Raw genomic sequence first — 19,020 nt, 5'->3', positions numbered from 1 at the left:
CAAAACGTACGTCTCTGGGCGGTTTACAACAGAATAAAAACAAAGTAAAACATTCGTTAAGACAAAAATGGGGGGTGGGGACACATTACAACAATTTTAAATTTTTTAAATAATATTTTTGTGCTGGTCAACGACCGTAATAAAGATTATTATTATTATTATTATTATTATTATTATTATTAAATAATATTTTAAAACAGCATTAAAACCATTAAAACAACATTAATTAAAAGCCTGGGTGAAGAGATGTGTTATTTTATTTATTTATTTATTTATTTATTTATTTACATTTATATCCCGCTCTTCCTCCAAGGAGCCCAGAGCGGTGTACTACATACTTAAGTTTCTCCTCACAACAACCCTGTGAAGTAGGTTAGGCTGAGAGAGAAGTGACTGACACAGAGTCACCCAGCTAGTATCATGGCTGAATGGGGATTTGAACTCGGGTCTCCCAGGTCCTAGTCCAGCACTCTAACCACTACACCACGCTGTCAGAGATGGGGAGGCTCTTATTTCACTAGGGAGCACATTCCAAAGCCTCGGGGCAGCAGCAGAGAAGGCCCGTCCCTGAATGGCCACCAGACGAGCCAGAGGCAGCTGCAGACGGACCTTTCCAGCAGATCTCAGTGGGCTGTGGGGTTCATGCCGAAGAAGGCGTTCTCTTAAATACCCAGGGCCCAAACTGTTTTATCAGTGTGCCACTAGCATTCCAAAGGCTTTTCCTGTCTTTTCCACCCGTGCCAACCTTCCCTTCATAATGCATAGAGTAGACATATTCTATCATCTCCTGATGCCATCATCAGCTTCACACCATCTAATGGAACAAGAAGGGCAGGCAGGCAACCTCTTGGCAAGAAGACAATCTCTGTGTGAAGGAAATCTGGTATGCATAGATCCGACATAACATCAGCCACTGGAGGCTTTATAAAAGAAAGAAATGGGCCGTATCAGAGTTAATTCCAAAGGTCTGCTAGGGATTTCCTATGGGACCTCTCTAATTATTGCAATGTGCTTTACGAACGTGTTACCAAACAGAGAGAATGGGCTCTTCATCTAGGGATGGTGTTTATGGAGGTCATGGGAGAGCCTATTACATGAGGAGAGTTTTAGCATCTCTTGTGGTTTCCTCGGTGTTATATGCTGACTTTAAGCAGATATTTTGTGTGTATGTTTAACCACTAGTTATCCATGTGGAGTATTTAAAATCTAAATCAGTAAACTAATTTGTAGAAACAGTATATCTAGGCGACCATATAGGAAGCTGTCAGACCCTTGGTCCATCTAGCTCAGTATTGTCTACACAGACCTGGCCCCATCCGCTAAGGGGAATATCTTATAGTGTTCACATATGTAGTCTCCCACTCAAATGCAAACTAGGGTAGACCCTGCTTAGGAAGGGGAAGAATTCGTGCTTGCTGCCACCAGACCAGCTTGCCTCCCTGACTGAGCATTGCTTGTGAATAAGATTTAAACTTTCAAAAATTGCAGTAGCCACAGCAGCAGCTAGGTAAACCCCTGTGTGGAAGACTTTGTGCTATGCAGATTCTGGACCAGTTTCATGTCAAATAGAAATTCATTGCAGAGCAATTCAGCTCTGCATTATACCTGGGTCAGTAGGACAGCTTAAAGTCATCTGTCATCCATTTATCACCAGGATTTTGTTGATTGTGTATATGGCATTTCTAGTTTAGGCTGACAAAGACCTCTGGCATGAAACCCTGGAGAGCTGATGCTAGCTGATGTAGCCAGTAATGAACTAGGTAGACCATTGGTTTGACTTGGGGGGTAGGCGGCTTCATATACGTTTCATATATTGGAGTGGAGAGCTGGTCTTGCCGTATCGTACGTGAATTGTCCCCTTGCTAAGCAGGATGCACCTTGGCTGGCATTTGGATGGTGACTACATGTGAGCAATGTAAGGAATTCACCTTAGGAGATGGGGCCATAGCTCAGAAATAAAAGCGTCTGCTTTGTATGCAGAACGTCCCAAATTCAATTTCTGGCATCTCCAGGTAGGGCTGGGAGAGACTCCTGCCTGAAATCATGGAGAGCCTCTGCCAGTCAAGGTAGACAATACTGAGCTAGATGGACCAGTGGTCTGACTCAGTATAAGGCAGCTTCCTTCATTCCAATGGCTGACCTTGATGTGTTCTGGGAATTCTGCATTAAAAACGGACTGAAGATAGGGGCAACAGAGGCTTTATGTACCGGTATGTAGCCTCTGTTCTCTGTGTAGCTCTTGGACTGCCTCAGAGGTGCTGAAAGAAGTGATGTTATTCCTTTTTGTTATGCCTGAAAGGGTTGATTAAACTGGGCTCTCTTTCTTCCTTTTCCCCACTTTTGTAATTATTTCTGGCTGCAACAATGCTACAGATCAGAGGAAGTCAACTGCAGCCTTGAAAGAGCAGGGGAGGCACTGGGGTGTCAGGGAGACAGATCTTAAGCCTGGTTTAATTCTTCAACACCTCTAGGGAGTATGGCTAGCAAGGAAAAATAATCCTGCGTCTTAGCTGATGTAGCTGCTCTGTCAGTGATCCATAGAAACAGATGCTCCTGCTTTACAATAATCCTACCCATTGTATGACACAGTTTCATCTCTGTGCGTTTGTACATGTGTGTGTTTTGCCTCTTAGTACACAAGACTTTTCTTTTTCAAATGGCCTAGTCCTGTTTCTTCTTGCTGAACATACTTTCTCCCCCTGAGACCTGCTCCCACCCTGAAACTAAGAAATGCAATTAAGTAGATCAGGAAGCATAAACATTGAAGGTGTAAAGGTGCAAAATATGTGCTTCTATGCCACCCTGAGCTTTTTGGAGGAAGGGCGAGATTTTAAAACTCTAATTAATAATAAATAAAGCTGAACTGGCCCAGGAGCAGGGGCAACTCTAGAACAACTAGCTTGAGGAAGCAAAGAAGTGGAAATGAACATTATCAGGAGAGTGATGAGTTTGTTATACATGAAATACTTATAGGGGTATGGTAACCATTCACATGTTAATTTATTTACCTTATTAATGATGCCTGCTTGACTTTTTCAGACTTATTCAGAAGTGAGCCAGTAGTGGGTTTAACCCAGCCTTTGTCTTAGAGCCAGCCCACATGAGGGGAAGAAAAATGCTGAATCATCCCCACTCTATGCTTTCACCCACAAAGTCTGTTCCTTTAAAAGGTTTCTCCCCATGGGTATGCTGCACATGCAGGGTATTTGTACTCTTCTCATAGGAGGAGAAAGAGGGTCTCCCTGGACACTCCCTGGGGGCATAAGCTCTGTTAAAAAAAATAGAGTGTGGTGGCAGTGAATAAGCTACTGGAGAAACAGGAAAGTTTAAAGGAACAGCCTTTTGGGGTGAAAGCATAGAGATGGGATGATTCCGCATTTTTCTTCCCCTCACATGGGCTGGCTCGAAGACAAAGGCTGGGTTAAATCCTCTACAGAGCCAGATTCCTCTTAGAAAATATTAAGACTGTTCTTGTGTGCAGCATAACCGAGGCTACGAAAGCCCAGCCTGGGTGAGGCTGTGTGTGAGAACTGCCGGGATTGGGCACAATCCCGTCAGGGTAGTGCCACCTAGCCCGGCTTTTTAGCCTTGGTTAACGGCACCAGCAATCCATTAACCCAGGCTCCAGGATTTGGGGTCTCTTTGGGCTGTGTTTAGCCAGAGGAGACACAGAAATAGGCACCTAGAGCATCCATCTCCTGGGGGAAACCCCCAATCTACAATGCTCAGTGTGTGGTGCATTGTGGGATACCCAGAGACTGGGACATGTTGTCCTGGACTCTGGCACAGCAGCAGATCTCCTTGGAGCATGATTTGCACTCCTAGTAATGTTCCATTGTTCATCTGGGGGGAAGGTAAGACTCGTGCAGCCTTCCCCCCACCTGTCTTCCCAGTCTTGTGAATGGCCCCATTGTCTTTTTTGATTCGGTCAGACCTTTCAGTCTGCTTTACAGACTAATTTTCTCTTCCTGTTCAAGACCATGTAAGGTGGGGAGAGAGGTCAGTCTCAGGGCAGCTGAAATCTACAGGGGTGATGACCCTGCACCCCACTGCATATGGTCTCACCCAGCCCCATTTCTGGCCTGAAAGGAAGCTAAGGGGTTGGCCTGGCTCCTAGGAAGTTGGAAGAGTCCCCTGTCTAGCTGCACTGGTTTCGGGGAAGAGGAGTGAGTGAATGAGACTCTTTTAATTAGTAGAGGCCTTTTGAAAATAAGTAACTCACACTATAGGTCCATAATATACTATGATGATATTGTCTTTTTCTGTAAAATTCCAGTCTGGTGGATGGGGTGGGGTGAAAGGGGTGGTGGTAAATATTTGGGGTGGAGTGCTCACTACCCCTTGCTACCCACTCATTCCTGCCCAGGAGGGGTTTTCGTCTGGCCCCGGAGCCTGCCTGAGAACAAGGAAGAGTTTAAGCCTGCAGCGCTGGACAGAATTCAAGAAGCATATGGGGAACAGAACTGATCGCCTATAATGGAACGGCAGATCCCACTTTTTTCACCTTGGGTTTTTGTCTGTTTGAAACAGAGCCAGTTTCTGACTTACCTATTGTTCAGGTGGAAACAAATTACTTTGCTCCTGTTGTGTTGCCAGGCACTAACAGCATTTTACTACCTTGCTGTGTTAAGCAAGAACCAGTAGTCCCTGTACAATTGTGGGCTTCACACTTCCCTGGTGGTAGTTTGGTGCAAAATTCATTTTAGTTACCATAGGAAGATCTAGCAAATGGGCTGTGCATGATAGGGGAATCCTTATGAAAGGAATTGTGGGTGGTTCTCAGACTTTTGTATTAGCAAGCCGAGGCACACATTGCAGGGGAAAGCAAAATTTTCCCCCAAATACAGTGGGTATAGGAAAGAATCACCCCCTTTGATAGACCTTAAATTCTGGCTCCCTTACATCCTGAAATGAAAACACAAAGAAAATTCCCTTCACCAGCTGTACTTATCCAATGCAACCTATAACATCCAACTGAAAAACATCACAATTACAGTCCAGAAAAAGTGTCAGAAATAAAAAACAAGAATTACTGAGATTGAAAAAGAATCACCCCCCCCCAATGTCAATATTTTGTTGAACCACCTTTTGCTTTAATAACAGGCTTGAGTCTGTTGGGATACTTCTCTATCAACCTTGCACATCTAGACGGAGCAATATTTGCCCACTCCTCCATACAGAACTGTTCAAGTTTGGTCACATTGGATGGTAGGTGTTGGTGGACTGCTATCCTCCCTGGATCCGGTCGGCCCTCCAAACTGGATGGAAGAACAAGGAGGAAACTGGTAAGAGAGGTTACCAAGAGGCCAATAGCCACTCTGAAGGAGTTAAAGGACTTCATGGCAAAGAGTGGTTGTTCAGTGCATGTGACAACAATTTCACGAGCGCTCCACAGATGTGGCTTGTTCGGGAGGGTCGCAAGGAGAAAGCCGCTTCTCAAGAAAGGCCACATTAAAGCTCGTTTGAGCTTTGCCAGAAGGCACCTTGAAGATTCTGATGCCAAATGGAAAAAGGGCTTATGGTCAGATGAGACCAAGATTGAACTATTTGGCCTCAACACCAAACAGTACACCTGGCATAAATCCAACGCAGCTCACCATCCACAACACACCATACCTACAGTGAAGAATGGAGGTGGCAGCATCCTGTTGTGGGGGTGTTTCTCTGCCTCAGGGACTGGGGCTCTCGTTAGGGTAGAAGGAAAAATGGATGGGGCAAAATACCGTCAGATTCTGGAAGAAAACCTGCTACCCTCTGCCAGACAGTTGAGGATGGGCAGAAGATTCACCTTTCAACATGACAACGATCCGAAGCACACAGCAAAATTGATCACACAGTGGCTGAAGGAGAAAAAAGTGAACGTCCTCATGTGGCCCAGTCAGAGCCCAGACCTAAATCCCATAGAAAATCTGTGGAGAGATTTGAAGATAGCAGTCCACCAACACCTACCATCCAATGTGACCGAACCTGAACAGTTCTGTATGGAGGAATGGGCAAATATTGCTCCGTCTAGATGTGCAAGGTTGATAGAGAAGTATCCCAACAGACTCAAGGCTGTTATTAAAGCAAAAGGTGGTTCAACAAAATATTGACATGGGGGGGGTGATCCTTTTTCAATCTCAGTAATTCTTGTTTTTTATTTCTGACACTTTTTCTGGACTGTAATTGTGATTTTTTCAGTTGGATGTTATAGGTTGCATTGGATAAGTACAGCTGGTGAAGGGAATTTTCTTTGTGTTTTCATTTCAGGATGTAAGGGAACCAGAATTTAAGGTCTATCAAAGGGGGTGATTCTTTCCTATACCCACTGTAGTTACTCTTTATTTCAGAATTTCTGAAATAAAGAATTTCTTTTAAAAAAAAACAAAAACCAAACCCCACAAATCTTCCTCCCCCAAATGGCAGATTTAACTGGACTGCTGGAGACCTGTGGAGAATGGTAGGACACTTCATATGGGGTTTTTTCATGGGGGTTTTGCCTGTTTTTATCAATTCCCCATGCCCTTCAGAACCTAACCCCCATGATCTCATTGACTGAATGCCTCCGTATTCACAGTTTCAGGATTCATGGTTTTGGTATCCGCGGCAGTAGCTCAGAACGGAACCCCAGCAAATACTGAGGTCCTCCTGTAGTCCAGTAACAGCTGGAGGGTCCAATACCAGTTGTCCAATAGCAGCAGAAGTTTGAGACCCCTGCTCTAGAGGAAGTACACTCATCATGCAGCCTGCAGTCTCTCCTGCAGCAGCATGTGAAATGTTGAGTTGGGGCTGAGCTGGACAACTTTGCTCCCTAGCATATGATTTTGGGCTACACACAGTTCAGACATGTGCACTAAGTGAAAATGACACTGGTGATCTTTACTCAGAATACTCCAGATTTATTTAAAATAAAAACATTGAAATCGGGTGACCAGCCCAGATTCTGTCCCCCCACTTTGTTATAGTAAACTCTGGTTTTGCTGTGGAGAGAAATGGTGCTGCATAATGCATTGCAAAAATAATTACAAGAGTAAGCAATAATAAGATTCTCCCTGAAATGTAAGCTGTGCTATATATAAAGGGACCTGCTTACAAGCTCGCTCTTTCCATTCTGATATTATTACCCATAATGCTACAAGATTTCAGCTGGGCTAATGCCATGCTGATGCTAAGAAGCTTTGAAATGCAGTTGAGAAAAGCAGAGTCCAGGAATGTTCCATCTAGTAATGAGTTTGCCTGATTCAGTACGGCAAAGGGGAATGAAGGATAAATCCAAAATCTAGCCTACTCTATGACTTCAAAGGGCTGAAGCTAAGACTCTCTTTCAGAAATCTCATTCCGGGTGTGGATGTGTGGCGGAAGCTTGGAAATCATCCCCTGCAGTCGGGTTGGGCATGTCTTCCGGAAGAAGCACCCCTATGTCTTCCCAGAGGGAAATGCCAACACTTATATAAAGTAGGTGTGATGCCTCTCCGCAGCAGCCCTCTCACCATCAAGGGCAAACAGGCCTCAGAAGCGTGGGAAGGGGGTTTCAAACACCCTGGTCCTGCTCCACCTGCCAGGGAGAGGGAATGCCCTGTTCCTCACCAAGAGCCCAGACGGGCCTCCACCCTCCATCTCCACTGGCCTCCTCGTCACTGGCCAAGAGCCCTTTAAAGAGCTCCTGCAGTAGGGACAATTAGCTGCCTCCCCTGGTCTCTGTTTGGCCCTCCTGTCACTCCCACTGACAGCCTGTAATCTGGCTGCGCTCCATGCCCCCCCCTCCCCGCATCATCATGCAGGGACGTTGCAGAGGAGCAGGAACTACACTCACCTCACTGCAGCCAGGTGACGGTCCATTGGGCCACTTTGGCCCAGCCATGGACAGCCAGCCTCCAGGCTTCCTTGCCCTCCCTGGCCTCCATGAATGGTTGACACCACCTCTGTGCAGGGTTGGGCTCAACCCAGCCATTGTTTCCTCTGTTGCTTGACTGGGTAAGTGCCTCACCCCATCGGGAGTTGGCAGGAGGGCCCGACAATAGGTCCTTCTCACTCGCATTTTTTCACATATTGCTGAATGGAACGCCCTCCTTGCCTCCCCCAAAAAATTATGCGAAAGGCCACCTGCTAAACCAGTTACTCTGAAACATCCCCCATCTTTCCAAACTCACTATCATGGGCGGCTGCAGAATGGATTTTTCCTACCTTCTTAAAAAGAATCAGAAGGGAAGTGTGCCCTCCCACTCCTTTCTCCCATACGCACAGTTTGCCATTCCCCAGCAAACACCTGTCCAGCACGATTTAGTGCTGTGGAAACAAAGTCAGTCCAATGAGCCAATCAAATCCATGGCAGGAGAAAAGCATGGCTTGCGTTATAGAATTAGGCATGTGCAAACCCTTCAGGAGGAATGCCACTGTGAGATGTATGCACCTTTTTCATGAAAATATGCCTGGCTCGACCATATCCAATTTCTCTTGTTTGTGCTGCCATCCTTGCTGTGTTTCCTGTCATTGAGAGCTCAGATGCTTTCACACATGCACATTTCAATCTAATGTCCACTTAAAAAGCCATTATGCAGTGCGACTGTGATCAAAGACTGCATGCTCAAAACATCTGCTGCTGCTCCTGCTGCTACCCCAGAAACATTTATTGAGCAACATTGATATTAATTAGCCATCGTGCAGAATTCATGTAAGAAAATGTTAATCTTTTCTCCATGCCACAGGGAGCAAACTGCAGGAGCAAGAGGCAGAACTACTGTCCTGATTGCAATGAATGGGGCAGAAATTGCAGGGAATGGGGATGGTCCATCTGTGCATCTGAACTATAAGAAATCACTGGCTTGAGCATCATAAGGGGTACAGGAATTAGCCGTTCCACTGATTCGCTGCACATCCAGGAATGTGAGACATAAAATATCAGAATCAATGAAAGGATACTTTAGAAAGGGAAAGAAACTACAGTCCCCATAAACAGAGTTTGTTCAAACATTACATTTAAAAAATTAGCCTGCAGAAACAGAAGGGGCAGGGGGAGAAGCAAAGAAGAAGGAGAGACTGAATTAGGAAGACTTTTCTTTAAAGACCTATAGCTCACACTGCTGAATGACAGATGCACATCAGTGGCTAGGCACAAATTCAAGCATGTCAGAAATTGGGCTTCTCTTCTGAGGAGCAATGGCTGTGTTTCTGAATGCAAAAGGCACACATAACCCACTGATCCTCTTGTAAGAGACTGGCACCGTGGATCCGGGAAGTTATTCACACCCAGTTTTAGGCTCGCATCTCCTCCAGAATGGAGGTGTGTGTTCACACATTGGCCAAATTTACCCCGAAGTCCCTGCAAGCCATCAAGGGGCACTTCACACACAGTTCAGGTTTTCCATCGTGTGTTAGAGTGTAGCCTGATTTATATCCAAGGTTTTAAAAAATCCACTTTTTGCATCGGGTTTTTGGGGCAACTTCAAACTCGCAGAAAAGTCTTGGGGGGGGGGAAACCCACCGGTAAAGCCTGCTGTCTGGAAAAGCTCCTGGGAAGTAACCAAGCCAAGAATGGAGCATTCATGGGGAAGGAGGGGAAAGGGGCATACAAGTGACAGCAGACAGAGAGACCCAGATACATGCCTTTGTCTTTATGATGTGTGCCAGGGAAAAATACTGCTTTTGCCCTGTTTTGAGTGTTGGGAAAGGAGGAAATGTCTTGAATGATCATAGGTCTAGACAGGACATGAAGATCAGCCTTGGCAAGCTCTTTGGCCAAGCCGCCTGTAAGATTAGCCCCTATAATAGTAGGATATAGTCTATGATTACATAGAACACAGAGCAGCAGAAACAAAGAGCAGGAGGGAATATCACAACGGTGACAGTTAACACGTGAAGTTCTAAAGCTGCCTTCACTCAGTCAGAGTATGGATAGATCAAGCCCTCTGCTCTTATTAGCAGCAGCTCCCCAACATCTTCAGCCAAGAGACATTGTATTTGTTTATCCAAAGCCTGTATAGCTTGCCTTCCAAGCTAAAAAAGCCTCACAAGGCAGCTAACAACACATTTTAAAACAATACAATAATAATTTAATAAGAATGCAATTGCAAGAAAACAATAGCACCACAATTTAAAAAAACAGGAGCAGCAACAGTAAAAAGTCAGCATAGCAGACAGAATCTGTGCAGAGGTTTTAACTACAAGCCTTGCAGAACAAGGAGGTTTTCACCCCACATCTAAAAGCAGGGAGGGGAAGGATTCACTCTCAGCCCTGCTACCCAAAATATTGTAACTGGAAATGCCGGGGTCAAACCTGGGACATGATGCATGTAAATCTGCCCACCAATATGCCCATTGTGTGCAATGAATCCACCTCTATGGGCTATATAGACTGTAGGCATGTCTTTTATAGTTGCTGCAAGATTAGAAATAGCTTCAATAAACAAATGGGTTCCTCAGGCAAGTAAGCAATATCACATGATCCTAAGAAAGGTGATCTACTGCCTGCTCATCATCACTAATCTAAGCTGGGAAACAGATTCCTTCCTTACTGTAGAATGCAAGGAAAAGAGTTGTGGTATGCAAGGACAAGGCAGTGGAGTGGGATCCAGAATATTAATAGTTTAATGAAATAGATATTACGTACAGAGAGGCAAGTACAGAGTGTTTTTCCCTGCTCTTGCTGCTGGCTGTTTGTTAGCCCTGCCTCTACTCCAGGACTGGAATACAAGTAAAGCCCCATTCAAAAGCTGGCCTGGATCAAGGAATGGATTAATCAAAAACACTTACAGTAGCACACCACATTGTACCAATGTCCAGACACTTTGAACCAGTTTTGAACTGATTTAGAGGCAAGTATAGACTGCGCTTCCATGCAATTGCTGCTGGCTGCTTGTTAGCCTCTACTCCAGGACTGAACTAAAAGTAACTAACGCCTCATTCAAAACCTGACCTGGATCAAGGAATGGATTGGCCAAAAACACCACCGTTACGTCTAGTTACACTGGCTAATATCCTTCCTTATGCCGTACGCATAAGGAAGGACTGCAGGGATGTGCAACGTCCCCGAGTCCCGCTGCACACATGAAATTGCACAAGAGCCCTTAGAGGCTCTTGTGTATTCCAGATGCTCCCCGCACTCCAGAAAGGCTCTGCAGGACTGGAAGCATGCTGCTGACCCTCAGCAACATGCTTCCGTTCTTCTGGAGTCCTTTCACACTTCAGGAGGGCTCTGCAGGATCAGAAGCTCATTGTTACCCCTCTGTGACATGTTTCTGATCTTCTGGAGCTCTCCTGCCCAAAACACTAAAGGCTTTTGTGCAACAACAGCATGTGGACAGGGGGACTGGGGGAGTTGCACGAGGGCTCCCAGCATGTCCCCAGTGACTGCCCCTCCTTATGCAGATGTCAGCCACTGAGTTGAGAGAGCCATTCTATATGTTGTTTAGCAGCAAATGGGATGTGTGACCAAAGGTACACTTGCCCAGAAAGCTAGTCTTGGCTCTTTCCTTCTAAGTGCACATGGATGCTCTACGTTTTTCCATTCACATCCCAAATTACATTCTAAATTGCACACCTAAGAATCTTAGCTACACAGCTTTAAAAAGTTGTAAAGCAGCTCTTAAACCCTGAGCAGGAACTCAGACTCCATGTTTTCTGCCTCCTTGAAATAAGATGTCTTCAGACCTTGAGAATTGGGGGAGGCAATCTGCTCATCTGTTTAGCATCTTTTCTATTGTTTTTGCTACCTAGTTGCTTCAGAGAAAAAGCAGGGGGGAAGGATTTTTTTCTCCCCCCTTTAGCCCTATAGGCTTTTTTTTATTTGAGGCATCAAATTAAAGCTCTTTCATGCATGCTCCTTTGCTTTCTCCCTCATTTTTAATGTCTCTCCTTAGAAACACCAAGCGCACAGCTGAAGTGTGGATGGATGAATATAAGCAGTACTATTATGCTGCCCGGCCTGCGGCTCAAGGGAGGCCATATGGAGAGTAAGTGTCCCCCTCTGGCGGTGAAGGAAAACACAAAGAGAGATACTCAATTGTTTGATGCAGTGGAACCTCATTAGGGCTTTATAGGAGCATTGTCCAGCTGTTGGAAGCTTGCATTTTCTTTCTCTGGGAACAGTTAATTAGATGTTAATAGTAAACAGATGCTGCTGGTACAGAGAAATAAAGTCCTTGATGCTTGGTATATAAAAAGCTAGCTTATATGAAACCATGTTGGCTGATCTCATTGGAAATTCTGGCTCGTTCTTGGATGAAAACCAAGGGACGAGTGTCCTCATCTTATCTCATACTGGAAACTGTCCACTGTCCAGGGTCGACATCCAAGATAGTTTCTCCCTTTAACGAAAGCCCTGTTGGGTCAAAGGAGGGAGACTCTTTCTCTCTTTACTCAGATGAGCTAGCAGCGTAAATGGACTCTGCCCCAGGGCAAAGCACCAAATAAGGATTACAAGCCAGGCAATCTAAATCCTCATTTCCATTTTTTGTCCTGGGGCAGCAGAGAATTATGCCATAACTGAGCTCTGGAAAGTGTGAGGAAATTTATTCCATTTTTCACCTGTCTTTTTGTTGTTCTTTATTTGTATCATTGCTTGCTTTTATTGCTTGCTTAGTTCCTTTATATCATTTTCTTTAAAAAAAAAAATAGTGCCCATTTCCTCTTTGGAGGGAGCCAGGGTACTAATTTCAGGCCCGCTCCCAGTTCCTCTTGTCGCTGGTTTTCTGCTTGCAGCCCTGTTTGTCAGATTGGGCTAGGAACATCTGTGTCTGTGTCTAGGCCATGTTCACACGACTGAGAACCGTGCTAACCCACCAATTATCCAGGATTAATCACCTGGCACTCTTCCAATGTGCACGTCTGCAAAAATGCCAGTTAACTCCTCCGGAAACTATTGTGTGGCTCGGTGGTTGGCACAGACCTGGATTTTTAATCTCAGTTCAGATCAGGGCTAGCTCTGTGGAGCCTCTTGCACAGCACACAATCATCACGCAATGTCACTCACAAAGGGGGTGTGGCCTGGGCTGCCGAGAGGCCAAACGAGCTCGTCATTTCAGGCAACGTTGTCCCACCAGAGAGGGAGAGGAAGGGAAAAACATTCTATCGGGCAGTCGCACTGCCTGAAATAACTGGCAGCAGAGTTCGCCTGGGCTCTTGGCAGCCCAGACAATTGGGGGGGGAGTTCGCTCTGGGCTTCTCTGGAGCCCAAGCCATGCCCCCGTGCGCATGATGTCACATGCACGGGCATATTTGGAGGGGGGCGCCGAGTGGGGCTGGACCCAGGAAACCGTTTGGCTGGCTCCGCACCTGTCTAATAGACTCCCATTTCCACTATCCACAGACATAATATGGTTAAAACTCAGTATCTGTGGTTCCTAGATGGCCGGAAGTGACTGTGGAGGTCTCTTCTGCCCTCTGTTTTGTCTCAAGGAGCCATTTTGTGGCTCATTTCTGTCAAAAATTGGTCTTTGCCCCACAATTTTATGCAATTTCCAGATGCATTTCTTCCTTTGGGGGCATTCCTGGGCATATGAGGGACCTGCAGAGCATGCCACAGTAAGTTCTGGGCCATTTGGTGGCCATTTGGGGGGTGTTTGGGGACATTTAAAAAGATTTCCCCACCCTGGAACCTAACCCCCCTTTCCCCATTGCCCTAATGCCTCATTACTGGCAGTACCATTACTCTCAGTAGTAGGCAAGGAACAGAACCCCCACGAGTAACGAGGTTCTACTGTAGTATAAATTTATTGTTGATTAACATAATGGAAACATAATGGGCATGGTGTTCCAGCTTCCAGCTTCTTCAGCTGCTCTAATGTTATAGGAAAGGTTTGTGTGTGGAGTTGGGAGGGGGGGAGGTGTTTGACAGCAACTGTACCTTTCCCATAATATCAGAGCAGCTGAAGAAGATGGAAGCCAAAACATCCTGCCCATCATATTTATGTCGTTAACCAACAATGCATGTGTGTGTGTGTGTGTGTGTGTGTGTGCGCGCACGTGTGTGTGTGTGTGTGTGTGTATATATATATATATATATATATATATATATATATATATATATATGAATGATTGTGTGTTTACATATTTTCATTTAAATAAGTATTACTGTTCTTTCTTGAGCTTTGATATAGATCCTTTTTAAAAAGCAGCCATAGAAAAGTGGATTCATATAACTTTTCTTATTTTCAGAGTAGCAAAAGGAGGTGCACAGCAGGAATGCTATCAACGCGTATCATATTAATAGCAGACATACTATTTAGGCCCCAGACCTCAAGTGGAGCTGTAGTGGGAGTAAATTGTCCAATTATTTGTTGACCTTTGACAATCTACTTCAGAATGGCTTGTCAAAAGACACACACCAAGTCAAAGGCAGAGAAAAGGATTCTAATTGCCACTGGCTAGATAGAGAGTAGAAGCTGTTCTTTGTGACTCTTAGGTTTTAACAATATGCACTGTCATAGTTATATTTTGAAACCATCTTATTTTCTACAGCATCAAGAGTAGAGTGGAACTGAGAAAGGCCTTGAAATGTCACAACTTCAAGTGGTATCTGGAAAATGTCTATCCAGAACTTAGGTATGAGTAATTTGTTGCTGTGTATGCTACCTGCCATATGAATGGAACTTCAAAAACTTCCCTTTTTGAGATCAGTTTGAAACGGTCTCTGCTTTTCCCAGACAGATAAATCTTCAAGAGGTGGCTTTCCCTTGCAATATCCACATGGGAATACAGTCTAGTAAAAGCACTTTCATGTAGTCAAACCACAAGTCACTATATTCCAAAACATTCTCATATCTAGCATTATTACATTTTTGTCTGGCTCCTTCTCCACGGAGCGCTAGCTGTTCTGCACTTTATCATCGTAACAAGTCAAGTTAGGCTGAGTGATAGTAAAACAAAAGCACCCAATGAGTTTCATGATTAAACAGGAAGTTGAACCTCCATCTCCCCAATCTGACATTCTTACCTGACACTGGCTCTCCAACTCTATACATGATTAATATGACCGCTGCTTAAGGCAGGTAACAGCTGATAATGTTTATCCTGGGTCTTGCTTCTTAGAATTCCTGAGGAATCACTCTACCAAACTGGGATGATACGACAGAGACAGAGATGTCTAGAGACCCAGAAGTCCGAAAGACAGGAATTCCCAATTGTGATCTTAAATCCCTGCATCACCAGCAAAGGCACAGCAGCAGTGGCACAGGTAACTTCTCTAAGGCCAAGCAGCTGGAGCATTAAGGTGATTATGAAGGTTTGTCTTTACAACACCACTAAGTAAGCCCATTTTACAAATGGCCAGCTGAGACCAAATGAGTGATTAGACCAGGATCACTGAGTAAGTTTCTGACTAAGGTGAGCTGTTTGTTTGTTTGTGTGTAAAACGTATGTATTATTATTATTTTACATTTATTTTCCACTCTTCTTCCAAGGAGCCCAGAGCGGTGTACTACATACTTAAATTTCTCCTCACAACAACCCTGTGAAGTAGGTTAGGCTGAGAGAGAAGTGACTGGCCCAGAGTCACCCAGAGTCACTTGCGTGGGGAGGGAGGTGACCCTTTCCCCAAAGCACTCTGTGCCACCCGAAAATATGTCCCATTTTCATATTTTCAGATGGAAACAATAGGGAAGGGAAGGCTGTCAAAATGCATGTTTGCCCCCCCTCACGTGATTGCTGGTGCTAAACTATCAGCAGCACCAGTGCCTCTCATGCAGGGCTCATGCTTTGCAAGTCTGGATGTCAGCCAGTGATATTTGCTCACATACCACACAAGGCAAAGTGGGCAGGTGAAGCACCACCGGCACTGCTGCACACGTGTAAACACTGCTGATGGTGTTGTGTCCCAGGGCAGCTCCGCTCTAGCATAAAGTTGCGCAAATAGGAAATCATGGGCATCCTATGCACAGCTCGGTGCTAGAGCAGAGCCGCAGAGGCGTAAGGATAATAGAGCAAGGGGAGACAGTTGTCTGGGGGCCCACTGCCTTGGGGGCCCCCCAGAGGCAAGTCACATGACTGACTCCCCCAGCCACGTACCTGCCCGGGCTTCCTTCAGTTGTATTCATCCTCTGAAATTGATGTGAGTGTTAAGACCTGGAGCTACCAGAACAGCATGTCTTTCTCTAGTACCATTAAATGACTTGCATTGTCTACAATTTACAAAACCTTTTAAAAATAATTTAGGATGATGTTCTATTGTGGCACATAGGTTTTCCTATGCTTTTTGTTACCACTATCCAGCCTCATTTAAGATTTCTTTACTTCAAGAGCTGAGCTTCAGTGAGGGGGGGGCCATTTTAAAATCTTGTCTCTGGGCCCACTCCAACCTTGCTACGCCCCTGCAGAGCTGCCCTGGGGCACAATACCATCAACGGTATTTACACACACACACAACACACACACAGCAGTGCCAGCTGCCCATGTTGCATAATGCTGTATGTGAGCAACCCTTCTCAAACCTGCTCCCTGTTCCATATACTTTTGTGAACAGCAGATCTGCTGTCATTGCTTTGAGAACACAGAATCATGGGTATTAAGCATTTATACTAGCATTTATGCTAGTACCCTCTGTTGAGAACCACTGCTGTAAAGGGCCCAAGCCCTTCCACTAAACAACCCCACACTGTGGGCATATAAAGCACCCCTTTAGCTTAGCTGAGCTGCACTTGGCTCCATCTGTACTCAGGATGCAAACTACGATGACACCCAATTCTTCTTCAAGGATCACAGGAAGAAAATGAGAACTATAATTTCCTCTCATCTTTCAGACCTATTTACTCTTTTCTCTAGTTCAAAAAAAAAAAAGGTACTGAATTGCAGTGATATATTTAAGTTCATACTCTGCATTCATTCAATATTAAATTGCCTGTTAAAGCAGAAGGAGCTTAATGAGGCTGACCTCATTTCCCCCCACCCAATCACTAAAGGGAAAAATATGCAGTGTCAATCAGAGTCTATTCTCTGAACTAGATTAACAATTAGGTGCCACTTATAACATTTTAAAAAAAGGTGCTCTCTCCTCTCCACAGGCTGGATTTATCATTTTAAAATGCCAACACTGGATTTTCAGTTGCCGCGTGGCTCAGCAGGGAAGTAACTTGCCTAGGGAGCAAGAGATTGCTGGTTCGAATCCCCGCTGGTATGTTTCCCAGACTATGGGAAACACCTATATCAGGCAGCAGTGATTTAGGAAGATGCTGAAAGGCATCATCTCATACTGCGTGGGAGAAGGCAATGGTAAACCCCTTCTATATTCTACCAAAGACAACCACAGGGCTCTGTGGTCACCAGGAGTCGACACCAACTCAATAGCACAACTTTACCTTTATAACAGCAGCAAATACTCAGGGCCACAATGCTTATCTCCTCATGTCTATTATTTCAAGGAGTGATGTCTTTCATTTCCAGATAATTCAATCTGTGGGTGTAAATTAATCTTTTATGTATCCATGGGTGTGGAGGAAAGTATACTGATTTTCCTGTATGGCAAATTTTACTCGAGAAAAATAGGTTTAATGGTAAACAGAAGTTCCAGTAAACTAGGATTATAAGTGTTTTCCTGTTGCAATCCACAAATAACTCATTCCAAGAGTTATTGCATTAACTGCAAAACAGTTATTTCACATCAAGGAATTTACATACTTAGAATTATTTTTTTTAGTCTGGCAATAGAGACACTGAACCACTGGATATATTTTTAAAACATAAGCAAACAAATTAACAAAATAAAAGTGAAAATACTAAATATCAAAGCTGAAGCTCAGTGTCCAAGCATCTGTTCTGCATGCAGAGAGTTCCAGGTTCAAACTGGCATATCCAGGTAAGACTGGAAAAGACTCCTGCCTGAATCCTTGGAAAGCCACTGCCAGTCTGTGTAGACAATACTGAGCTAATTGGACCAGTGGTCTGACTCAGTATAAGGCATCTGCATGTTCCTATGCCCATCATTAAAAGCCATCCTGTTGTAAGGTCTTTGCAATTTTTCTGATGAAGGATGACTAGGCTCTGGCTTTGGTGAGCCTCCAAGGAAAGGAAATTCCACCATCTCCACTGCTGAGAGGGTTTCTCTCTTGCCTCAAATTGATGGCATTACAGTCATCTTGTTTTTGTTACTTGGGGCTTGATAGTTAAAGCTATTGGAAAGGATAAAGAGGAGCACAGGAAAACTTCGGCATATGCTGTAGCAACTCTTCAATCACCCCCTGACTCCCCTTAGCTCTCACCAGCCTGGATGTCAGTTAAGAGTATTATACAGCCATGGCTTGAATTACTGAGTATTTGCTTTTCTCCATCTCCTGCAGTAAAGTCACAGGATGTTTTAAACCTTTATTAAGTATTAATAGCTTCCTGCACTACCAGTTTGGTATTTTCAACATAAAAATAATGGCTGTGGAGACTCCATGAGATAGGTAGTCTGAAGTTTGTCAAAGCATCGTTGCTTCTTCCCACTTGTGACAGATCAGCCAGTGAGCAGCCTGTGGCGCCCCATACCTGTCCTATCAACAAGTGGGGACCCAGGTCAAACTGTAAATGGGATTGCATGGCTTGCAGATCATGTGTCTGTGAATAGTTGCAGCCAAGAACTCATGCTTGCATATTTTTGTCTCTTCTCTTTTGCAAAGCATCCTAGATACTGTGGGTAAACATCTTCCTCAAGGACTCCAAATCAATCCATTGCCTCTGAGTCCCTAAAACTATTTTATAAATGCACAGATTTGTAAAAGCACGAAAATTAACTGTTGCCTGATGAATAGGATTTTCACAAAACCTCATTTGATTACAATTTGCCCATGGCAGCAACGTGAATCAGTAGCAGAGGAACCAATTTCTTTCAGAACTGCCCTAGGCTGGGATAATGCTAATTTGTTCTAAACAGAGAGGCTAGGGTGACTCCCTTTCAAGCCTATTCAATGCAATCCTTATAGCAGCCATGGTGAGTGGTCAATCAACCCCCTCCTTCCTCTTCTGGGACTGAACTTGCTGTCTCTGCAATGCTGCTGCACGTCAGAAGCTTGGCATTATCTGCTCTTGTTTATGTCTCATTTGCTAAAGGAATTGATTGATTTAGCACTTCACCAG

General features: G+C 44.6%; 1 protein-coding gene across 1 annotated transcript in view; it reads left to right on the top strand.

Moving 5' to 3' along the window:
* GALNT14 (polypeptide N-acetylgalactosaminyltransferase 14) overlaps window positions 1–19,020 on the top strand; it is a 373,865-nt gene that overhangs the window by 342,465 nt on the left and 12,380 nt on the right. Inside the window, exons 10-13 of the mRNA XM_053306849.1 lie at window positions 7,308–7,434; window positions 11,835–11,927; window positions 14,434–14,517; window positions 15,004–15,148. Of these exons, the coding sequence (XP_053162824.1) occupies window positions 7,308–7,434; window positions 11,835–11,927; window positions 14,434–14,517; window positions 15,004–15,148 (449 nt within the window). The remainder of the gene's footprint in view (window positions 1–7,307; window positions 7,435–11,834; window positions 11,928–14,433; window positions 14,518–15,003; window positions 15,149–19,020) is intronic.

This window comes from Hemicordylus capensis, chromosome 1 (assembly GCF_027244095.1).
Source record: "Hemicordylus capensis ecotype Gifberg chromosome 1, rHemCap1.1.pri, whole genome shotgun sequence".
NCBI classification, from domain to species: Eukaryota; Metazoa; Chordata; class Lepidosauria; order Squamata; family Cordylidae; genus Hemicordylus; species Hemicordylus capensis.
Note: the sequence above shows the minus strand (reverse complement) of the source record. Positions and strands in the feature narration are given on the sequence as shown.